At 41.8% G+C, this 17,500-nt stretch overlaps 1 protein-coding gene across 1 annotated transcript in view; it reads right to left on the reverse strand.

Annotated features, from left to right (window-relative positions):
• Window positions 1–404: 404 nt before the first annotated feature.
• Window positions 405–17,500, reverse strand: part of flfl (serine/threonine-protein phosphatase 4 regulatory subunit 3 flfl) — a 36,797-nt gene continuing 19,701 nt past the window's right edge. Inside the window, exons 3-15 of the mRNA XM_027380872.2 lie at window positions 17,253–17,460; window positions 16,887–17,030; window positions 16,362–16,670; window positions 8,777–8,947; window positions 8,218–8,370; window positions 7,306–7,467; window positions 6,950–7,142; window positions 6,428–6,628; window positions 6,084–6,253; window positions 5,619–5,773; window positions 5,317–5,471; window positions 5,049–5,200; window positions 405–2,970 (exon numbers count right to left, since the gene is read on the reverse strand). Of these exons, the coding sequence (XP_027236673.1) occupies window positions 2,821–2,970; window positions 5,049–5,200; window positions 5,317–5,471; window positions 5,619–5,773; window positions 6,084–6,253; window positions 6,428–6,628; window positions 6,950–7,142; window positions 7,306–7,467; window positions 8,218–8,370; window positions 8,777–8,947; window positions 16,362–16,670; window positions 16,887–17,030; window positions 17,253–17,460 (2,323 nt within the window). The 3' untranslated portion in view covers window positions 405–2,820. The remainder of the gene's footprint in view (window positions 2,971–5,048; window positions 5,201–5,316; window positions 5,472–5,618; window positions 5,774–6,083; window positions 6,254–6,427; window positions 6,629–6,949; window positions 7,143–7,305; window positions 7,468–8,217; window positions 8,371–8,776; window positions 8,948–16,361; window positions 16,671–16,886; window positions 17,031–17,252; window positions 17,461–17,500) is intronic.

Consider the following 17,500-nt stretch of genomic DNA (forward strand, 5'->3'; position numbering starts at 1 on the left):
CTTACCCTTTTCTCTTTACTCATTAACACATTACAGTTCTCAATATAAAAAATACTGATCATAATTAGTGTAATAAAATAACATTATGCATTAACAGCAGCTTGAACAGAGGCAAATGTCAGTAAAGGTAAAGGTTTTTTTAATCGGGGAAGTGACAGGGAATACCAAGAGGTTCTTGAGCCAATGTCATCTAACTGTTGCCATTTGTATACATGTGTAGCTTAGCAGAATGCCAATCAGCTGATGCAGTTAAGATACTTACTGGTTATTTCTATCTGGAGAAACATTGTTACTTTTTATATATTACGTTATACATGCGAATGAAAATTAGTGCTTGGTCTGCTTTACATTAAAATATATATATATATAAATCTCGACTTGGATAGATGGAATAATAAAACAAATTTAATTTCATGTATTGTTTTTCAGTAGAGTACCTTGGGTAACATAAAATGTTAAAAATTATTCCCATTTTATACAGTATTTCTCTGTATAAGTTTCTACAAAACAGGCCTCATGCTGTATAACAAAGACTGACAGTTTTCAGAAGACAACATACGAACTGTGTGTGCTGCTGTGATAACAATGAGGTGACAATGGTTCTGGTAAATGACAATGGACCAGTGGATTTGTGAATATAGTATAAGAAGAAAAAATAATAGTACCCATTGACAGTGAGACATTACATTATTAGAACTTGTCATCACTAAATACAAAGCATCTGAAGGATAAAGGCATTAATTAAAGTATAAAAGGGTTCATGTTCATTTTTTTTTGTTTTTGTTTTTTTCCAATGCCCTGGTAAAAAAGTTTATTTTCATCACTATAATCTTGGATAAATGATTTTGTGTGAACTAATCCACTATAATTTCAACAAAGAATATACATGGTACAAAATCAGGGAAAAATGACAAAATATCACAGGTATTTCAGCAAAGGAAGAGAGCTCTCATATACCTACAGTACATCTCCAAATAGTAATCCATTTTATTATTTACAAACTACTAAAATAAGCAAAAAAAATATATATATAGTTCAAATTCTTTAGCCTTTTGAGAATTGACATTTCTAGAACAGTTTCAAACTGCAACTTCATAGCCAAGTAACTGTACATCCACAATGGCATGTGCTAGTGTGTAACACAGTCATAAAATAGACGTCGTTTGTACATGAGATTTCCATAATCTGGAAATATTGACTTAGCTAGTACCTTAAATATGACTGTATAATCCTAAAGATTTTATTTTTCTGACAAAGAGAAAATTAGTATTTACCATGTGGAATAAGAAGGTGATATACTGCCTAAATAAAAAATATATATTATATTTATATTCTAACACAAAAATTACCTTGTCTGCAGTTTGTTTCATTAAAACTTTGATACAACCAGTAATAATGAAAAATAAAATAAAAGATTTTGAACACCATGCATGTAAGAAATTTAAGAAAAATTATCACAAGCTAATATCTTGATGCCAAGTAATAAAAATGAATGTACTCTCCAAGCTAATATAGACAGGCACCAAATTTGCTTTCGAATGCAAGCCTATTTATGAAACTAATGTTAGGAACATCAATTTGCAAGCCATTCACGACTTTTGTCTAGCCAATGTTCAAGTGTAATAAACTCCATTTTCTACTGAAAATTTCAAAGCACTGCATTCTTTTTTTTATAAAAAATTCATGACATTTTGCTTTTTCACATATAGGAAAAAAGAGCCCCAAGTCCCCCAATCAAGTACCATAATGATGGCCTGTCAAACAAATGTTATCAAACATTGCAGAACCGAAAAATGAAATATGAGATGATTCATGACATGACTGATGATAACATGCTTGCCAACGATTGTAAATGCATTTCTGTGTTACCATCCACTGCTGTTGCCATCTGGTCTGCCCAGCTTGCTCCCCTTCATTAAGTGTTCAGCACTGAGTGGAAATTGTTGGACTCTTCCTACAAGACAACAGGTACTAAAACGTTTGGTTACCCAATACTGAGATTATCTTAGCTGCTGGCCATGTTCAACCAGTAAACAGTTAGAGGAGCAGGCATGGGAGCATCACAGGCCCAGTCACAGTTCAGATTCTTGGGAGGCCTTCTGTGCCTCAACCAAGTGTTGTGAATATCCCAGCTGGGACCTCACCACTCAAGATAAGGTTCCAGTTAAACAGGTTGGGCCACGCTTGCATAAATGCACTCACTCACATAATCACACACTCAATCAGTCCCACACGTACAAGCATACACTCAAACTTGCATGTCTTGCAAACTCACAGGGTTCCCCCAGTTTACTGCAACAAGACACACTAGTTGCACAAGGCAGAGAGCAGCCTCAAGACTGTGCAACGCAACTGAAGTTGCAGTCTGGCCTCACTACCAAGTCTAGGCCCTCAGCACACACACTAGTACTAACACTGTCAATAACAATTTACACTATATAAAAATATTCCATTAAAATGTCCATTACTTCTTGGTCACGGTGGCACGGGTCCAGATGGGCCCACAGCTGCTGCTGGCTCACATATACAGAAGGATTTGTACACATGGGTGTGAGGCATTGTGCGGGCTATGTACATGGGTGAGTGGGTAGGCAGTGGGTGCAGCCTGGGTGCGCTGCTGGCAGTGTTGGGCTACTGGCAGTCATTGCCTCAACTGTCGCCAATCACCATCACAGGAAAGGTGGGCACAAGGCCAGCACAGCACATCAATGCAGCTGACTGACTCATCAGTTAATTGCCCATAGTGCTGCCACGTCTTTCCCACTGCACCACAGCCAGGCCCATAGCTTACTGACTGCTGACTCTGCCACTCACACACCCTCAATCACTGCTTAGTCGCGGTCTTTTGGCAGACGGAACATTACTGTCCTCTTCCTCTTCCTCTTCCTCCTGGTCTTCTTCACCAGCTTCCTCCTCTTCCTCCTCCTCTTCCTCTTCATCAGAATTTTCATCATATGCCACAAGACTCACCTAAAAATAAAAAGTAGATAAATAGAAAAAAAGGGAACATCACACATGTTATTACCATATCACTAAAAGCAAAAATTAAAATAAGAATACAATGGATCTAAATCCAAAAAGTCTAACAAGCTGAAATTCCTGTCTTCTAAAAGCCCTTGTATATATAATAATTATGAATGCATCTGGATTCCCTATTATCACCCGTGAAAACATCCCATTTAGCTTTAGAATGTTTTGCCATGAATAGGGTCACTAGGGTCACAACTGCATACCACAAGGTGCAATTTGATAAGAAAAAGTGCAGTAAATGAACAACCTCAAAACATTTAGAAATAAGTACAGAAACGAACACAGAATCAGACTTTCCAGAGACGAACAGGAATTGTAAATTGTAAGTATATACCTGTTCATTTTTTAATATTAGTATTTCTTATAAATATACTTGCATTACCATCAAATATATAAAAATAGTATTATCCCCATTCAGTAACACACGATGTAATACGATAAAAATAATGCTTTAACCCAATGGCAACAAGAAATAATCAGAACACACACTAATGCCCCAGGATTAATAACAGGATTGCTGGCACACAAAAATTTGAACTGAAGGAACAATATTCTTTTTCCCTTGTCTTTTATTCTGAGTAAATCACTTCTTTCTTTTCAATTAAAGAAGTTAAAGACTAAAGCTTATGACAACTTTGGAAGGTTCAGGAACTAGTGGAACCTGACCATAAAAGTCCATGACAATACTATACGCAGAATAGAGAAGCCTCAACTGTCATGGCATGTACTATGCCATACAAAACTCTGGTTCACCCTGGAATGACATAAATGCCATCTAGCATCATCTGATTACAGAGAACCGCATACTTGTTTCACTACACTTATTAATAGACAATTGCGAACTAGCTGACTTTTGTCATAAATGCACTTTTTCTGTTGAAAATACAAGCTTTAGTTTTGTGCATGTTTCTTAACCACTAGCTGCCGGGTGGCATGTACTTACATGCCATGGCTGTTGTGGACCAAAAAAAGGATGGCAACGTATCATGACAATTCCCGCGCCATTGGCTCATCGGACGGAATTTAATTTTCTCCAATAGTAGCGGCTTCATTTATATGGTAAAGATTTTAAGCAATAGTACCTATAACGAAGGTAAACCTTCAAAATTATAATATTTATATAAATTATGGCAAAATAAGAGCTTTAAGGTACCAAATGTCACTCGTAAGCTACCAAACAAACGGGACACTGCCGATGCATGCCAACAATCCCGTTTTTATGTCCACTTGCCAAACCTTTTTACCCGGCAGCATTGGGTTAAATGTCCTAACACTAACGGTTAACTAACAACAAAGACTGACTTTTAAAAAGCAAACATTATACACAATATAAAATACAAAACACTTACAATACAATATTCCCATATACTTACAAAAAGGTCAGAATTGTTGTTTTACTTTTACAAAAGATATAAAAAGTATCCTTATACTGGTAAATTTTAAGCACTTTTCATTTCAATCTAAAAGAAAGAATTGACCTCAACCCAAAAGTCACCTCATAAATATGCAAAACCATATCAATACCATACTATTTCATTTATAAACACTTGCTGCTGCTTTTCATTACAGTTAAAGCCAGCTCACTTTCAACCTACTAAATCATTCTGATCCAACCATCATTTATCATGGAATATCTTGTCAGAATTTGTCACTTCTAAGACTTTTATAACATGATAATAATGCTTAATTTCTCCTGAAATGCATCATTTATATGCATTCATTCTTCTCCCTACCCTTGCAACAAAAAATGTTATCTTCAACTATATTAACAAATACAACTTTTAATGTGCTTATAATCCTACCCTCTCTGCTGAATTTTTTTTTCTTTAATGCACACAACTACAAGATCATATTTCTAAAACCTTTTTATATTCTGTAACATATAGTCTGTGCAAAAGAGGATCAAGTATCACATTCTTTATATTGTGGCATCTGTCTGTATTAACAGGTTTACCTTTATCTATATCCATCCATTTATGCAAATATATTTACCAAAACAAAGAATAGCCAAATCTTACCTTCTTGCGGGCAGGGACGGGAGACTTGTTGCCTTCTGAAGACAGAGCAGTGGCAGTGTTGTTGTTGTCCTTGTTGCCATTGTTGAGCAGCAGACCCTGTTTCCCTGTTGCACCGATCATCTTGCTAGCTCCATTCTCTTTTTCTACTTTTTCTGGTAAGATCACAATTAAATATTGTTACTCTTAAATGTCATGTGTCAACCATTAAACCTATATTTTGTACATTGCATTCATTAACAAGCCCTGGAGACATGACAAAGACACTCACCGACGGGTGACAAACTCGTGTCTCTGGAGGGCAGAACAGAAAGTGCTTCAGTCTCCTCTATCTCTTCCTCATCGTTGTTGAACCACATCTCTTCCTCCTCATCAAGATCTCTGACATCTCTTCTATATCGTGCACCTCGTACAACACCACCAATCCTAACATACAAACATTTGTATTACTTGCTTGTTATCAAAAGTACCAACTTAAATTCACATAGAAAGTCTCATCACTTGTATACTCTTAGAGTAAGAGTTAATTATTACAAATACAGAAAACCAAAACCAACACTCAGAGCCACTTACCCATCCAGGGAGGTATTCCTATCTCTGTCTCTCAGTCTATCTTGATGCTGCTCATATCGCATTCGCAAAGCGTGGAAGGTCTGTACATAGTCCACCTGGGCAAGGACCTCTCCAAACTTTTCTACTACACTCATCCACAATGACTTTATATCCTCCTGGAATAAAATAAGTGGGCAAATCAAATACACTGTCACTAACAAAATTAATTTATAGTCTTTTATAACAAAACGAATGTTATTAAACACATTTGAAATTACTTAATATGCTTTAAAACCCAATAATAAAAGCTTGCTATCCATTATAAATGATATTGAGTTAAACTGATTAAAATCATATTCAAACTATGGTTACTATGACTCAGATATTCAGATCCACACATGAGAGGAATGTGCCAAGACACTAAGACCAAACAGTCAAAATTGGTATGGACTTCAGAAGAGAAAAAGTGTGCAACAAAATACATACCACTTTGATATATTCAAACATTTCAATAATGGCAGAATCCAGGAGGTTATATCTTCCATTGTTGCGGACAAATGCATCCACTACTGGTGCAAACAGATTGGAATTGACAATGTGACGATTATAAAAGTCGTCCCGTAGGCCAATGATCTTTCTCATGAACCGTAAAGCACCTGCAAAGTGAGGAACAAAAAGACAGATATAAGTGCCAGAGCTCCTCAGTCATGAAACTGATATACAGCAATATGAACATATCAATTCATCATACAGCAATACCAAATGCTTTGTTTTATTTGAACACATGCAGCATATAAACGTCCACACAAACAAAATCTACATATACTTACTGAGCACTAGGAATGTGTGTTTGGACTTCATTAGGACAAGGATGCGTTTGAGCAGGTCTCGTTGGACTATATAATTTTTGATGTGATAGGTGTGGTGCTCCACGCAAAAAGCCAGCAACTCCAAGATCAGGGCTAGGAGCTGTGCTGACGGGTAATCCTCGCGACCCACCTCATCCCCTACCGTGTTGGAGAGGAGTGGCGCTAGAAAGAAAGACAGTGAGGGTAGTAAGTTAGTAATGCAAGTATGATTACTAAAAAACATACAGTCTAATCATTTGAATTTTCAAATTGAAAATAAATTTTAAAAGAAAATAACTTAGAGAGACAGACAGATACATAGATGGGTAGATGCAGATATAGAAAAGAGAAATAATACTAAAAAATAATAATAATAATAATAAGGGAAACAAAAACAAAGTAGGATGAACAGGAGGAAACAGGAAACCAAGAATGAGAGGAGGAGGAAAAGGAAATAGATATTGAAAATTATAAAACTGAAGACAGTAAACATGTAAAACTTACCAACAAGGTAGTGCATGGAGTGTTTATAAAAGAATGCGAGGAAGTCTGCTCGTTCAGACTTGGTGACAGTTGCCATCATGTTTTCAGGGTCAATGAGAATGCGAAGGATTCCCATTAACTGTACTGCACCACCCATCTCTGGATCAGAATCTACCACCATCTGCTCAATGATGATGTTTAACAGGTACTGTTCCTGGAAAAGGCAATGGCAAATATTAGCATCACTTTTTTCATGCATAGTAAATTTTACCCAAAAATAGATAAATTAAATTAAAATAAATAATACAGATAATAATTACTATATCATTTTCATAAATCAAAAAGAGGACATAAAAAACCTTTGCAGTCCCTCTTACCTCTTCTGTTTTATGCTGCTGCTGCATCATGTATTCCCGTACCATAGAGGGGGAGAACTCCACAATATAGCTGAGAATATCAATGGAGGCAGACTTGATGACAGCATCATCCAACCCTAGAGTGATCTCCAAGGCTGAAAGCACCCCCAAGCTGGATAGAGTCTAAGGAATACACAAAAAGATAATTATTAGTACTTGATCAAGCTCTTGTTTTCGTTTCAAACCTAAAGCAAAAGAAAACAATTAATTCATATATGCTATCCAGCTCAAAATCTAATAAGTAACATGAGAGCTCCTTCGCACAGATAGGTTCTCTTGCCAGAAATAGAAAGCCCAGAAAGATACCTCAAAGTTCTGAGAACTTTAAAAACATCGCAACTATATTTCTGAACTTGCAACAAAAGATAAACCACGAAAAATCTGATCTAGTAAAATGTCAAAAAATTACAATTCACATACTAACTTCCATTCTACTACTCGGCTCTTGTAAACAACAAGATCAGGACCAGACTATAATGTGGGGATTGCATTTCTGTCAATGAAACCCAGTTTTCATCAACCTAAACTTCTGATTCATGAGTGCATACTTGCATGTTGAAACTTTATCCCAAAAAACAAATTCCACCTCAGCATCACAATTAAATTATCATCTTCATATTTGAAAGAGGTATCCTCAATCATACATGAAGTCTAAAGACACCCTCTCATACAACTCCATTTAGCAAATATATTATAGATCTTATAAGTATACAAGAAATGTTATCAAAACATAAAAGTAGCATACAAAGAAGCACAAAATTAAAAGGACATTTTCAACACCAAATGGATACCAACACCTCTGAATGTTAGGGTTGTTTCTATCTCTCCACAATCTCTTGTACAAAGGACCCATAAATACCATATACTTCTTACCTTGAAAAAAGCTTCTCTACTGGTTGGCTGAAGGGTTTGTGAAAATGTACAGAATTCTTTGAGAAATAAGACCAAGTCACGTCTTTTCTCCATGGGCACATCCTCATCACTACTTAATTGGTGGAACAATTCACTTAAGAATCTCTCATCCTCCTGAAATATAAACAATAAGATTAACACCTAAGTGGAACACAATGCTAACTAGTGATTTAAAATTGCAAGTGAAAAGAACAAGAAAAAGCAATATCTATCTTTTGTAAAGTGGCTTTATAAAGTTCCATTATCATATATTCTGATATCTACTCACATTCATATTAAAAAATATACAATGACATCAAGCTTACATATCCTCTATTTCCTTCCCTCACTACAGTAAAATCCACTTTACTTATCAATGGTTACACAACTAAGATGGTACAACATCTTGACAGCAAGTAACAAAGAGGATATTGGAAATTCTTTAGGCAACTATAAATGCCTATTAAATGTAGACAAATATTAGAATTATCCACATTACACAAAATTCAATTCATAAAAATAAATAAATATTGCACTGTACCTGTATTAAAGAGACAATCTCTACTTTGTTGAAGAAGATGAAAGATGACAATGTGGAAAGCATGTTCTCTTCAAACACAGCTGGCGTGGGGAGCACCACATCCTGTATGTACTGAACGCGATACGTCTGGTGGATTTTACTTAGCAGCTCACTATTTTCAATGGGAATCACCTGTAAATAATAACAGTACCTGCTGTTAGTAAAAAGCAGACACTCCAACAACAGAAGAAAAAAAAATAGCAACTCTACACTCAGCCAAGATGGAAACTGTTTGAAAATTTTTAAACAGTCTACATGTTAACTTTTTAAGTTCAGATGCCAATTCACAAACAAGGCGATTGCTTTGGTGCATACACATGAACACTCAGTCACCCTCTCTCTTTCCCTGTTCCTTCCTTCCAGTCTTTTCTTACTTGCCCATATTTACTTACTTTCGACATCAAGACGACAGGATAGCTCTGAAATGTGGGCACGGAGAAGGATGGAATAGATCAGCTGGATGAAGAGAAAAAGCGATGATGAAGTGAATGAAAAGAGAGAGAGAGAGCTATGTTGGAGTCTATATGCAATGCAAGCTGAGGCAGAGAGTGACCAATGACTGTAAAGTTGAGAGTTCTGATCAATGCATACACTCAACAGTGTTCCAAGTATTATGATGGAGAAAATGAAACCATGATTAAAGAAAGGAGGAGAGGAGAGGAGAGAAAAGAGGAAGGAGAGAAGCGAGAAAAGAGAGGAGAGAAAAGAGAAAGGAGAGAAGCAAGAGAGGAGAGGAGAGGAGAGAAAAGAGGAAGGAGAGGAGAAGCGAGAAAAGAGAGGAGAGGAGAGGAGAGGTGAGGAAAGAGAGGAGAGGAGAGGTGAGAAAAGAGAGAGGAGATAGAGAGATGAAAGAGAGGAGAGAGATGAAAGAGAGGAGAGAGATGAGAGAGAGGAGAGAAAAGAGGAGAGAGAGGAGAGAGAGGAGAGGAAAGAGGAGAGGAAAGAGGGGAGAAGAGGAGAGGAGAGAGAGGGGGAGGGGGGGAGGGGGGAGGGAGGGAGAGGAGAGAGGTCGAGAGAGTGAGAGAGAGAGAGAGAGAGGAGAGAGAGAGAGAGAGAGAGAGAGAGAGAGAGAGAGAGAGAGAGAGAGAGAGAGAGAGAGAGGGAGAGAGAGGGAGAGAGAGGGAGAGAGAGAGAGAGAGAGAGAGGGAGAGAGGGAGAGAGGGAGAGAGAGAGAGAGAGAGGGAGAGAGAGAGAGAGAGAGAGAGAGAGAGAGAGAGAGAGAGAGAGAGAGAGAGAGAGAGAGAGAGAGAGAGAGAGAGAGAGAGAGAGAGAGAGAGAGAGAGAGAGAGAGAGAGAGGGAGAGAGGGAGAGAGAGAGAGAGAAGAGTGGGGGAGAGGGAGAGAGAGAGAGGGAGAGGGAGAGAGAGAGAGGGAAGAGAGGGGGAGAGGGAGAGGGAAAGGAGGGCAGAGAGAGGGAGAGGGAGGGAGGAGAGAGGGAGAGAAGAGAGAGAGAGAGAGAGAGAGAGAGAGAGAGAGAGAGAGAGAGAGAGAGAGAGAGAGAGAGAGAGAGAGAGAGAGAGAGAGAGAGAGAGAGAGAGGGAGGGAGGGAGGGAGGGAGGGAGGGAGGGAGGGAGGGAGGGAGAGAGAGTAAAAGAAAGAGAGAGAGAGAAGAGAGAGAGAGAGAGAGAGAGAGAGAGAGAGAGAGAGAGAGAGAGAGAGGAGGAGGGAGGGAGGGAGGGAGGGAGGGAGGAGAGAGAGAGAGAAGAGAAGAAGAAGAAGAGAAGAGAAGAGAAGAGAAGAGAAGAGAAGAGAAGAGAAGAGAAGAGGAGAGAGGAGAGAGGGAGGGAGAGGAGAGGAGGGAGAGGGAGAGGAGAGGAGAGGAGAGAGGAGAGGAGAGAAGAGAAGAGACGAGAAAGAAGAGGAGAGAGGAGAGGAGAGGAGAGGAGAGAGAGAGAGAGAGAGAGAGAGAGAAGAGAGAGAGAGGAGGGACAGAGGAGAGGAGAGAGGAGAGGGAAAGTGAGGGAGAGGAGGAAGGAGAGGAGAGGAGAGGAGAGGAAGGAGAGGAGAGGAGAGAGGAAAGGAGAGGAGGAGAGGAGAGGAGAAAAGGAGAGGAGAGCAGAGGAGAAAAGGAGAGGAGATGAGAGCAGAGGAGAAAAGGAGAGGGGAGGAGAAGAGAGTAGAAGAGAGAGAGAGAGAAGAGGAGAAGAGAAAAGAGAGAGAGAAGAGAAGAGATGACAGAGAGAGAGAAGAGGAGAAGAGAACAGAGAGAGAGAAGAGGAGAAGAGAACAGAGAGAGAGAAGAGGAGAAGAGAACACAGAGAGAGAAGAGGACAAGAGTTGTCACAGAGAGAGAAGAGGAGAAGAGATGACACAGAGAGAGAAGAGGAGAAGAGAGGACACAGAGAGAGAAGAGGAGAAGAGATGACACAGAGAGAGAAGAGGAGAAGAGATGACACAGAGAGAGAAGAGGAGAAGAGATGACACAGAGAGAGAAGAGGAGAAGAGATGGCAGAGAGAGAGAAGAGGAGAAGAGATGGCAGAGAGAGAGAAGAGGAGAAGAGATGACACGAGAGAGAAGAGGAGAAGAGATGACACAGAGAGAGAAGAGGAGAAGAGATGACACAGAGAGAAGAGGAGAAGAGATGACACAGAGAGAAGAGGAGAAGAGATGACACAGAGAGAGAAGAGGAGAAGAGATGACACAGAGAGAGAAGAGGAGAAGAGATGACACAGAGAGAGAAAAGGAGAAGAGATGACACAGAGAGAGAAAAGGAGAAGAGATGACACAGAGAGAGAAGAGGAGAAGAGATGACACAGAGAGAGAAGAGGAGAAGAGATGACACAGAGAGAGAAGAGGAGAAGAGATGACACAGAGAGAAGAGGAGAAGAGAGATGACACAGAGAAGAGGAGAAGAGATGACACAGAGAGAAGAGGAGAAGAGATGACACAGAGAGAGAAGAGGAGAAGAGATGACACAGAGAGAGATGAGGAGAAGAGATGACACAGAGAGAGATGAGGAGAAGAGATGACACAGAGAGAGAAGAGGAGAAGAGATGACACAGAGAGAGAAGAGGAGAAGAGATGACACAGAGAGAGAAGAGGAGAAGAGATGACACAGAGAGAGAAGAGGAGAAGAGATGACACAGAGAGAGAAGAGGAGAAGAGATGACACAGAGAGAGAAGAGGAGAAGAGGAGAAGAGATGACACACAGAGAGAAGAGAAGAGATGACACAGAGAGAGAAGAGAAGAGATGACACAGAGAGAGAAGAGGAGAAGAGATGACACAGAGAGAGAAGAGGAGAAGAGATGACACAGAGAGAGAAGAGGAGAAGAGATGACACAGAGAGAGAAGAGGAGAAGAGAACAGAGAGAGAGAGAGGAGGAGAAGAGAACAGAGAGAGAGAGAAGAGGAGAAGAGAACAGAGAGAGAGAGAAGAGGAGAAGAGATGACACAGAGAGAGAAGAGAAGAGATGACAGAGAGAGAGAAGAGAAGAAGAGATGACAGAGAGAGAGAGAGAGAGATGCGGAGAGAGGGAGAGAGAGAGATACGGAGAGAGGGAGAGAGATACGGAGAGAGGGAGAGAGATACGAGAGAGAGGGAGAGAGATACAGAGAGAGGGAGAGAGAAGAGAGAGGAGAAGAGATACAGAGAGAGGGAGAGAGATACAGAGAGAGGGAGAGAGATACAGAGAGAGGGAGAGAGGAACAGGGGGAGGGAGAGAGAAACAGAGAGAGGGAGAGAGATGGAGAGAGAGGGAGAGAGATACAGAGAGAGGGAGAGAGATACACAGAGAGGGAGAGAGATACAGAGAGAGGGAGAGAGATACAGAGAGAGGGAGAGAGATACAGAGAGAGGGAGAGAGATACAGAGAGAGGGAGAGAGATACAGAGAGAGGGAGAGAGATAGAGAGAGAGGAAGAGAGATACAAAGAGATACAGAGAGAAGGAGAGAGATACAAAGAGATACAGAGAGAAGGAGAGAGATACAAAGAGATACAGAGAGAGGGAGAGAGATACAGAGAGAGGGAGAGAGATAGAGAGAGGGAGAGAGATACGGAGAGAGGGAGAGAGAAAAGGAGAGAGGGAGAGAGAAAGGGAGAGAGAGGGAGAGAGAGGAAAGGAGAGAAGGAAAGAGAGAGAGAGAGAGGAAAGGAAGGAGGAAAGGAGAGAGAGAGAGAGGAAAAGAGAGGAAAGGAGAGAGAGAGAGAGGAAAGGAAAGGGAAGGAGAGAGAGAGAGAGGAAAGGAGAGGAAAGGAGAGAGAGAGAGAGGAAAGGAGAGGAAAGGAGAGAAAGAGAGAGGAAAGGAGAGGAAAGGAGAGAGAGAGAGGAAAAGAGAGAAAAAGAGAGGAAAGGAGAGAGAGAGGAAAAGAGAGAAAAAGAGAGGAAAGGAGAAAGAGAGGAGAGAGAGAATTACACGTGAAAAGTGATCTGAGATGCATAGAAATTCCAAGCATGAGAAACTGGCAGCATGAAGATTTTTGTACTGAATTGTGCTAGAGAAGTTTCTACCTCTCTACAAAACATATACTCCCACACATTTGCACCCATTCTTTATTCACATAATCAGTCATTCATTTTTTCTAATGCATGTTTTTTACTGCGTTTATGTGTATGTGTGTGCGTATGTGTGCGTGTGCGTGTGCGTGTGCGTGTGAGTGTGTGTGTGTGTGTGAGTGAGTGAGTGAGTGAGTGAGTGAGTGAGTGAGTGAGTGAGTGAGTGAGTGAGTGAGTGAGTGAGTGAGTGAGTGAGTGAGTGAGTGAGTGTGTGTGTGTGTGTGTGTGTGTGTGTGTGTGTGTGTGAGTGAGAGTGTGAGTGTGTGTGTCCGCGTGTGTGTGTGTGAGTGAGTGTGAGAGTGTGAGTGAGAGTGTGAGAGTGTGAGAGTGTGAGTGAGAGTGTGAGAGTGTGAGTGAGAGTGTGAGAGTGTGAGTGAGAGTGTGAGTGAGTGAGAGTGTGAGAGTGTGAGTGAGAGTGTGAGAGTGTGAGTGAGAGTGTGAGAGTGTGAGTGAGAGTGTGAGTGTGAGAGTGTGAGTGAGTGTGAGAGTGTGAGTGAGTGTGAGAGTGTGAGTGAGTGTGAGAGTGTGAGTGAGTGTGAGAGTGTGAGTGAGTGTGAGAGTGTGAGTGAGTGTGAGAGTGTGAGTGAGTGTGAGAGTGTGAGTGAGTGTGAGAGTGTGAGTGTGTGTGAGAGTGTGAGTGTGTGTGAGAGTGTGAGTGTGTGTGAGAGTGTGAGTGTGTGTGAGAGTGTGAGTGTGTGTGTGAGTGTGAGTGTGTGTGAGAGTGTGAGTGTGTGTGAGAGTGTGAGTGTGTGTGAGAGGGTGAGTGAGAGTGTGAGTGTGTGAGTGTGTGTGAGAGTGTGAGTGTGTGTGAGAGTGTGAGTGTGTGTGAGAGTGTGAGTGTGTGTGAGAGTGTGAGTGTGTGTGAGAGTGTGAGTGTGTGTGAGAGTGTGAGTGTGTGTGAGAGTGTGAGTGTGTGTGAGAGTGTGAGTGTGTGTGAGACTGTGAGTGTGTGTGAGAGTGTGAGTGTGGGTGAGAGTGTGAGTGTGTGTGAGAGTGTGAGTGTGTGTGAGAGTGTGAGTGTGTGTGAGAGTGTGAGTGTGTGTGAGAGTGTGAGTGTGTGTGAGAGTGTGAGTGTGTGTGAGAGTGTGAGTGTGTGTGAGAGTGTGAGTGTGTGTGAGAGTGTGAGTGTGTGTGAGAGTGTGAGTGTGTGTGAGAGTGTGAGTGTGTGTGAGAGTGTGAGTGGGTGTGAGAGTGTGAGTGTGTGTGAGAGTGTGGGTGTGAGTGAGAGTGTGAGTGTGTGTGAGAGTGAGTGTGCGTGTGAGCGTGTGAGTGTGTGCGTGTGCGTGTAAGTGTGTGTGAGAGTGTGAGTGTAAGTGTGTGTGAGAGTGTGAGAGTGTGAGTGTGAGTGTGAGTGTGAGTGTGAGTGTGTGTGAGAGTGTGAGTGTGTGTGAGAGTGTGAGTGTGTGTGAGAGTGTGTGTGTGTGTGAGAGTGTGAGTGTGTGTGAGAGTGTGAGTGTGTGTGAGGGTGTGAGTGTGTGTGGGAGTGTGAGTGGGTGGGAGAGTGTGAGTGTGTGTGAGAGTGTGAGTGTGTGTGAGAGTGTGAGTGTGTGTGAGAGTGTGAGTGTGTGTGAGAGTGTGAGTGTGTGTGAGAGTGTGAGTGTGTGTGAGAGTGTGAGTGTGTGTGAGAGTGTGAGTGTGTGTGAGAGTGTGGGTGTGTGAGAGTGTGAGTGTGTGTGAGAGTGTGGGTGTGTGTGAGAGTGTGGGTGTGTGTGCGCGTGTGGGAGTGTGTCCGCGCGTGTGGGTGTGTCCGCGCGTGTGGGTGTGTGAGAGTGTGAGTGTGTGTGAGAGTGTGAGTGTGTGTGAGAGTGTGGTGTGTGTCCGCGAGTGTGAGTGTGTGTGAGAGTGTGAGTGTGTGTGAGAGTGTGAGTGTGTGTGAGAGTGTGAGTGTGTGTGAGAGTGTGAGTGTGTGTGAGAGTGTGAGCGTGTGTGTCCGCGCGTGTGGGTGTGTCCGCGCGTGTGGGTGTGTCCGCGCGGGTGGGTGTGTGTCCGCGCGGGTGGGTGTGTGTCCGCGCGGGTGGGTGTGTGTCCGCGCGGGTGTGTGTGTGACCGCGCGGGTCGGTGTGTGTCCGGGCGGGTGGGTGTGTGTCCGCGCGCGTGGGTGTGTGTCCGCGCGGGTGGGTGTGTGTCCGCGCGGGTGGGTGTGTGTCCGCGCGGGTGGGTGTGTGCCCGCGCGGGTGGGTGTGTGTCCGCGCGGGTGGGTGTGTGTCCGCGCGTGTGGGTGTGTTTCAGCGCGGGTGGGTGTGTGTTCGCGCGGGTGTGTGTGTGTCCGCGCGTGTGGGTGTGTTTCCGCGCGGGTGGGTGTGTGTCCGCGCGGGTGGGTGTGTGTCCGCGCGGGTGGGTGTGTGTCCGCGCGGGTGGGTGTGTGTCCGCGCGTGTGGGTGTGTCCGCGCGTGTGGGTGTGTCCGCGCGTGTGGGTGTGTCCGCGCGTGTGGGTGTGTCCGCGCGTGTGGGTGTGTCCGCGCGTGTGGGTGTGTCCGCGCGTGTGGGTGTGTCCGCGCGTGTGGGTGTGTCCGCGCGTGTGGGTGTGTCCATGTGCGTGTGTGTGACCATGTGCGTGTGTGTGCGTCCGTGTGTGTGCATCTGTGAGAATTCTAATTGTAAATTACATAATGGATGTACATCTCTTATCTGATTCTGTATTCATTTAGCACAGGTGCACAAAAAATATTTTGAAAAAAATAAATGTTACATGGAGTTAAAAAAAAATTGTATGCTATATAAAACTGCATCCTTAAACAATATAGACAAATAACCCATATAAACTGCTAAACAGACAATTTTACTGTTATGTATATGAAAATAAAAAATAAAATAGATAAATAAATGAAATAATAATTTTAAAAAACTACCATGTAAAAGATAGTCATAAAAAATAAATACTTATAACTTCATCTTAAAATAAATAATAATTATAATAATAGCTAGAGAGAGCTAACTCTTTTCAATAAAACTTAAAAAGCCAAATCAATTTAGAACACATGATTTCCCCCCTGACCCCATTAGCTTTTACACATAGATATTACATATGTAAGCAAGAAATCTTTTCTCACCTCTTTAAACTTTGCTATACTTTTGAGATACTGTCTGTGTCTTTTTGGGTATGGTGATGAGGGGTCATACTCCAGACACCCAACCACGTCGAATATGGTATCATCGGCGAACATGATTTCAAAGAGGGTATTTTTGTTGAGCAGGAATATATTCTTAAAGATTTCATACAGAAGATGGAGCCCCTCCATATTCTCGAGATCTTCACAGGTATGAAACACTGAGACCAGTTTCTTGATATAGCCCTCATTTTCCAGTGCTATTGCTAATTTTTCTCGCCTAACAGGAGAATGTAGGCAATTACTTATTACCTGAAACACAGAAACAAATATTATTTTATTACATTCTCAAGACTAATTCCACATCTTACACACTTTGTTTTACAGCAACTAATGTATAATTAGTTTTATTTATAATGTATATGGAAAGGACATGAAAAGTGCTGAAATTAAGAGCAATATAATTGAGAAATATATTTATTTTTTCATAATGCAAACAAAAACATATAAGTAACAGAACAAACTTACCTCATTAATATCTTCCAATTTACCTATTTCACATGGTGGTAGTTCTACCCAAGGATTGGTGTCTGACACATCGTCAAATCTTTCATCTTCACTTTCCTCAACAATGTCTTGGGTTATGTCTACACTGGGATCTTTGCCTTGAACCTTTATGAAAAAACGAATAAACAACTTTAATCTACAAATATACATTAATCAATGATAACATTACATTACTGCACAATAATAAATAAATGTTTAACCCTCTTTGTCAGTGCCGTCAGTCCAAAAGCAAGTACAAACAAGCTGGTTTGATTGGCAGACATGCCTGAGAATGACATAAGAGGTGGGCAAACTAGTTGCACCCATCAGCAACCTCACACCATTTACCTGGCAGATCTTCTCCCAAATCTCATCACAACCCGCCTTCTCCTGAAAGCTCAAGGCAAGGTCGAAGTTTTCTCCCTCCGACCACACAATGAGAGTGCCTTGCTGCTTCTGGTAGGCGGTGTCTGGCTGGATTCTTGATTCTAAAAGTAAGGAACCGTCGGATTCTGCTCGCACCAGTAAGGACATGCCCTTTAACCGTTCCACATATCTGTTGAGGGGCAAAATATATTGTTAATATGGGGTATCAA

The sequence above is a fragment of the Penaeus vannamei genome, chromosome 25, assembly GCF_042767895.1.
Source record: "Penaeus vannamei isolate JL-2024 chromosome 25, ASM4276789v1, whole genome shotgun sequence".
Lineage (NCBI taxonomy): Eukaryota > Metazoa > Arthropoda > Malacostraca > Decapoda > Penaeidae > Penaeus > Penaeus vannamei.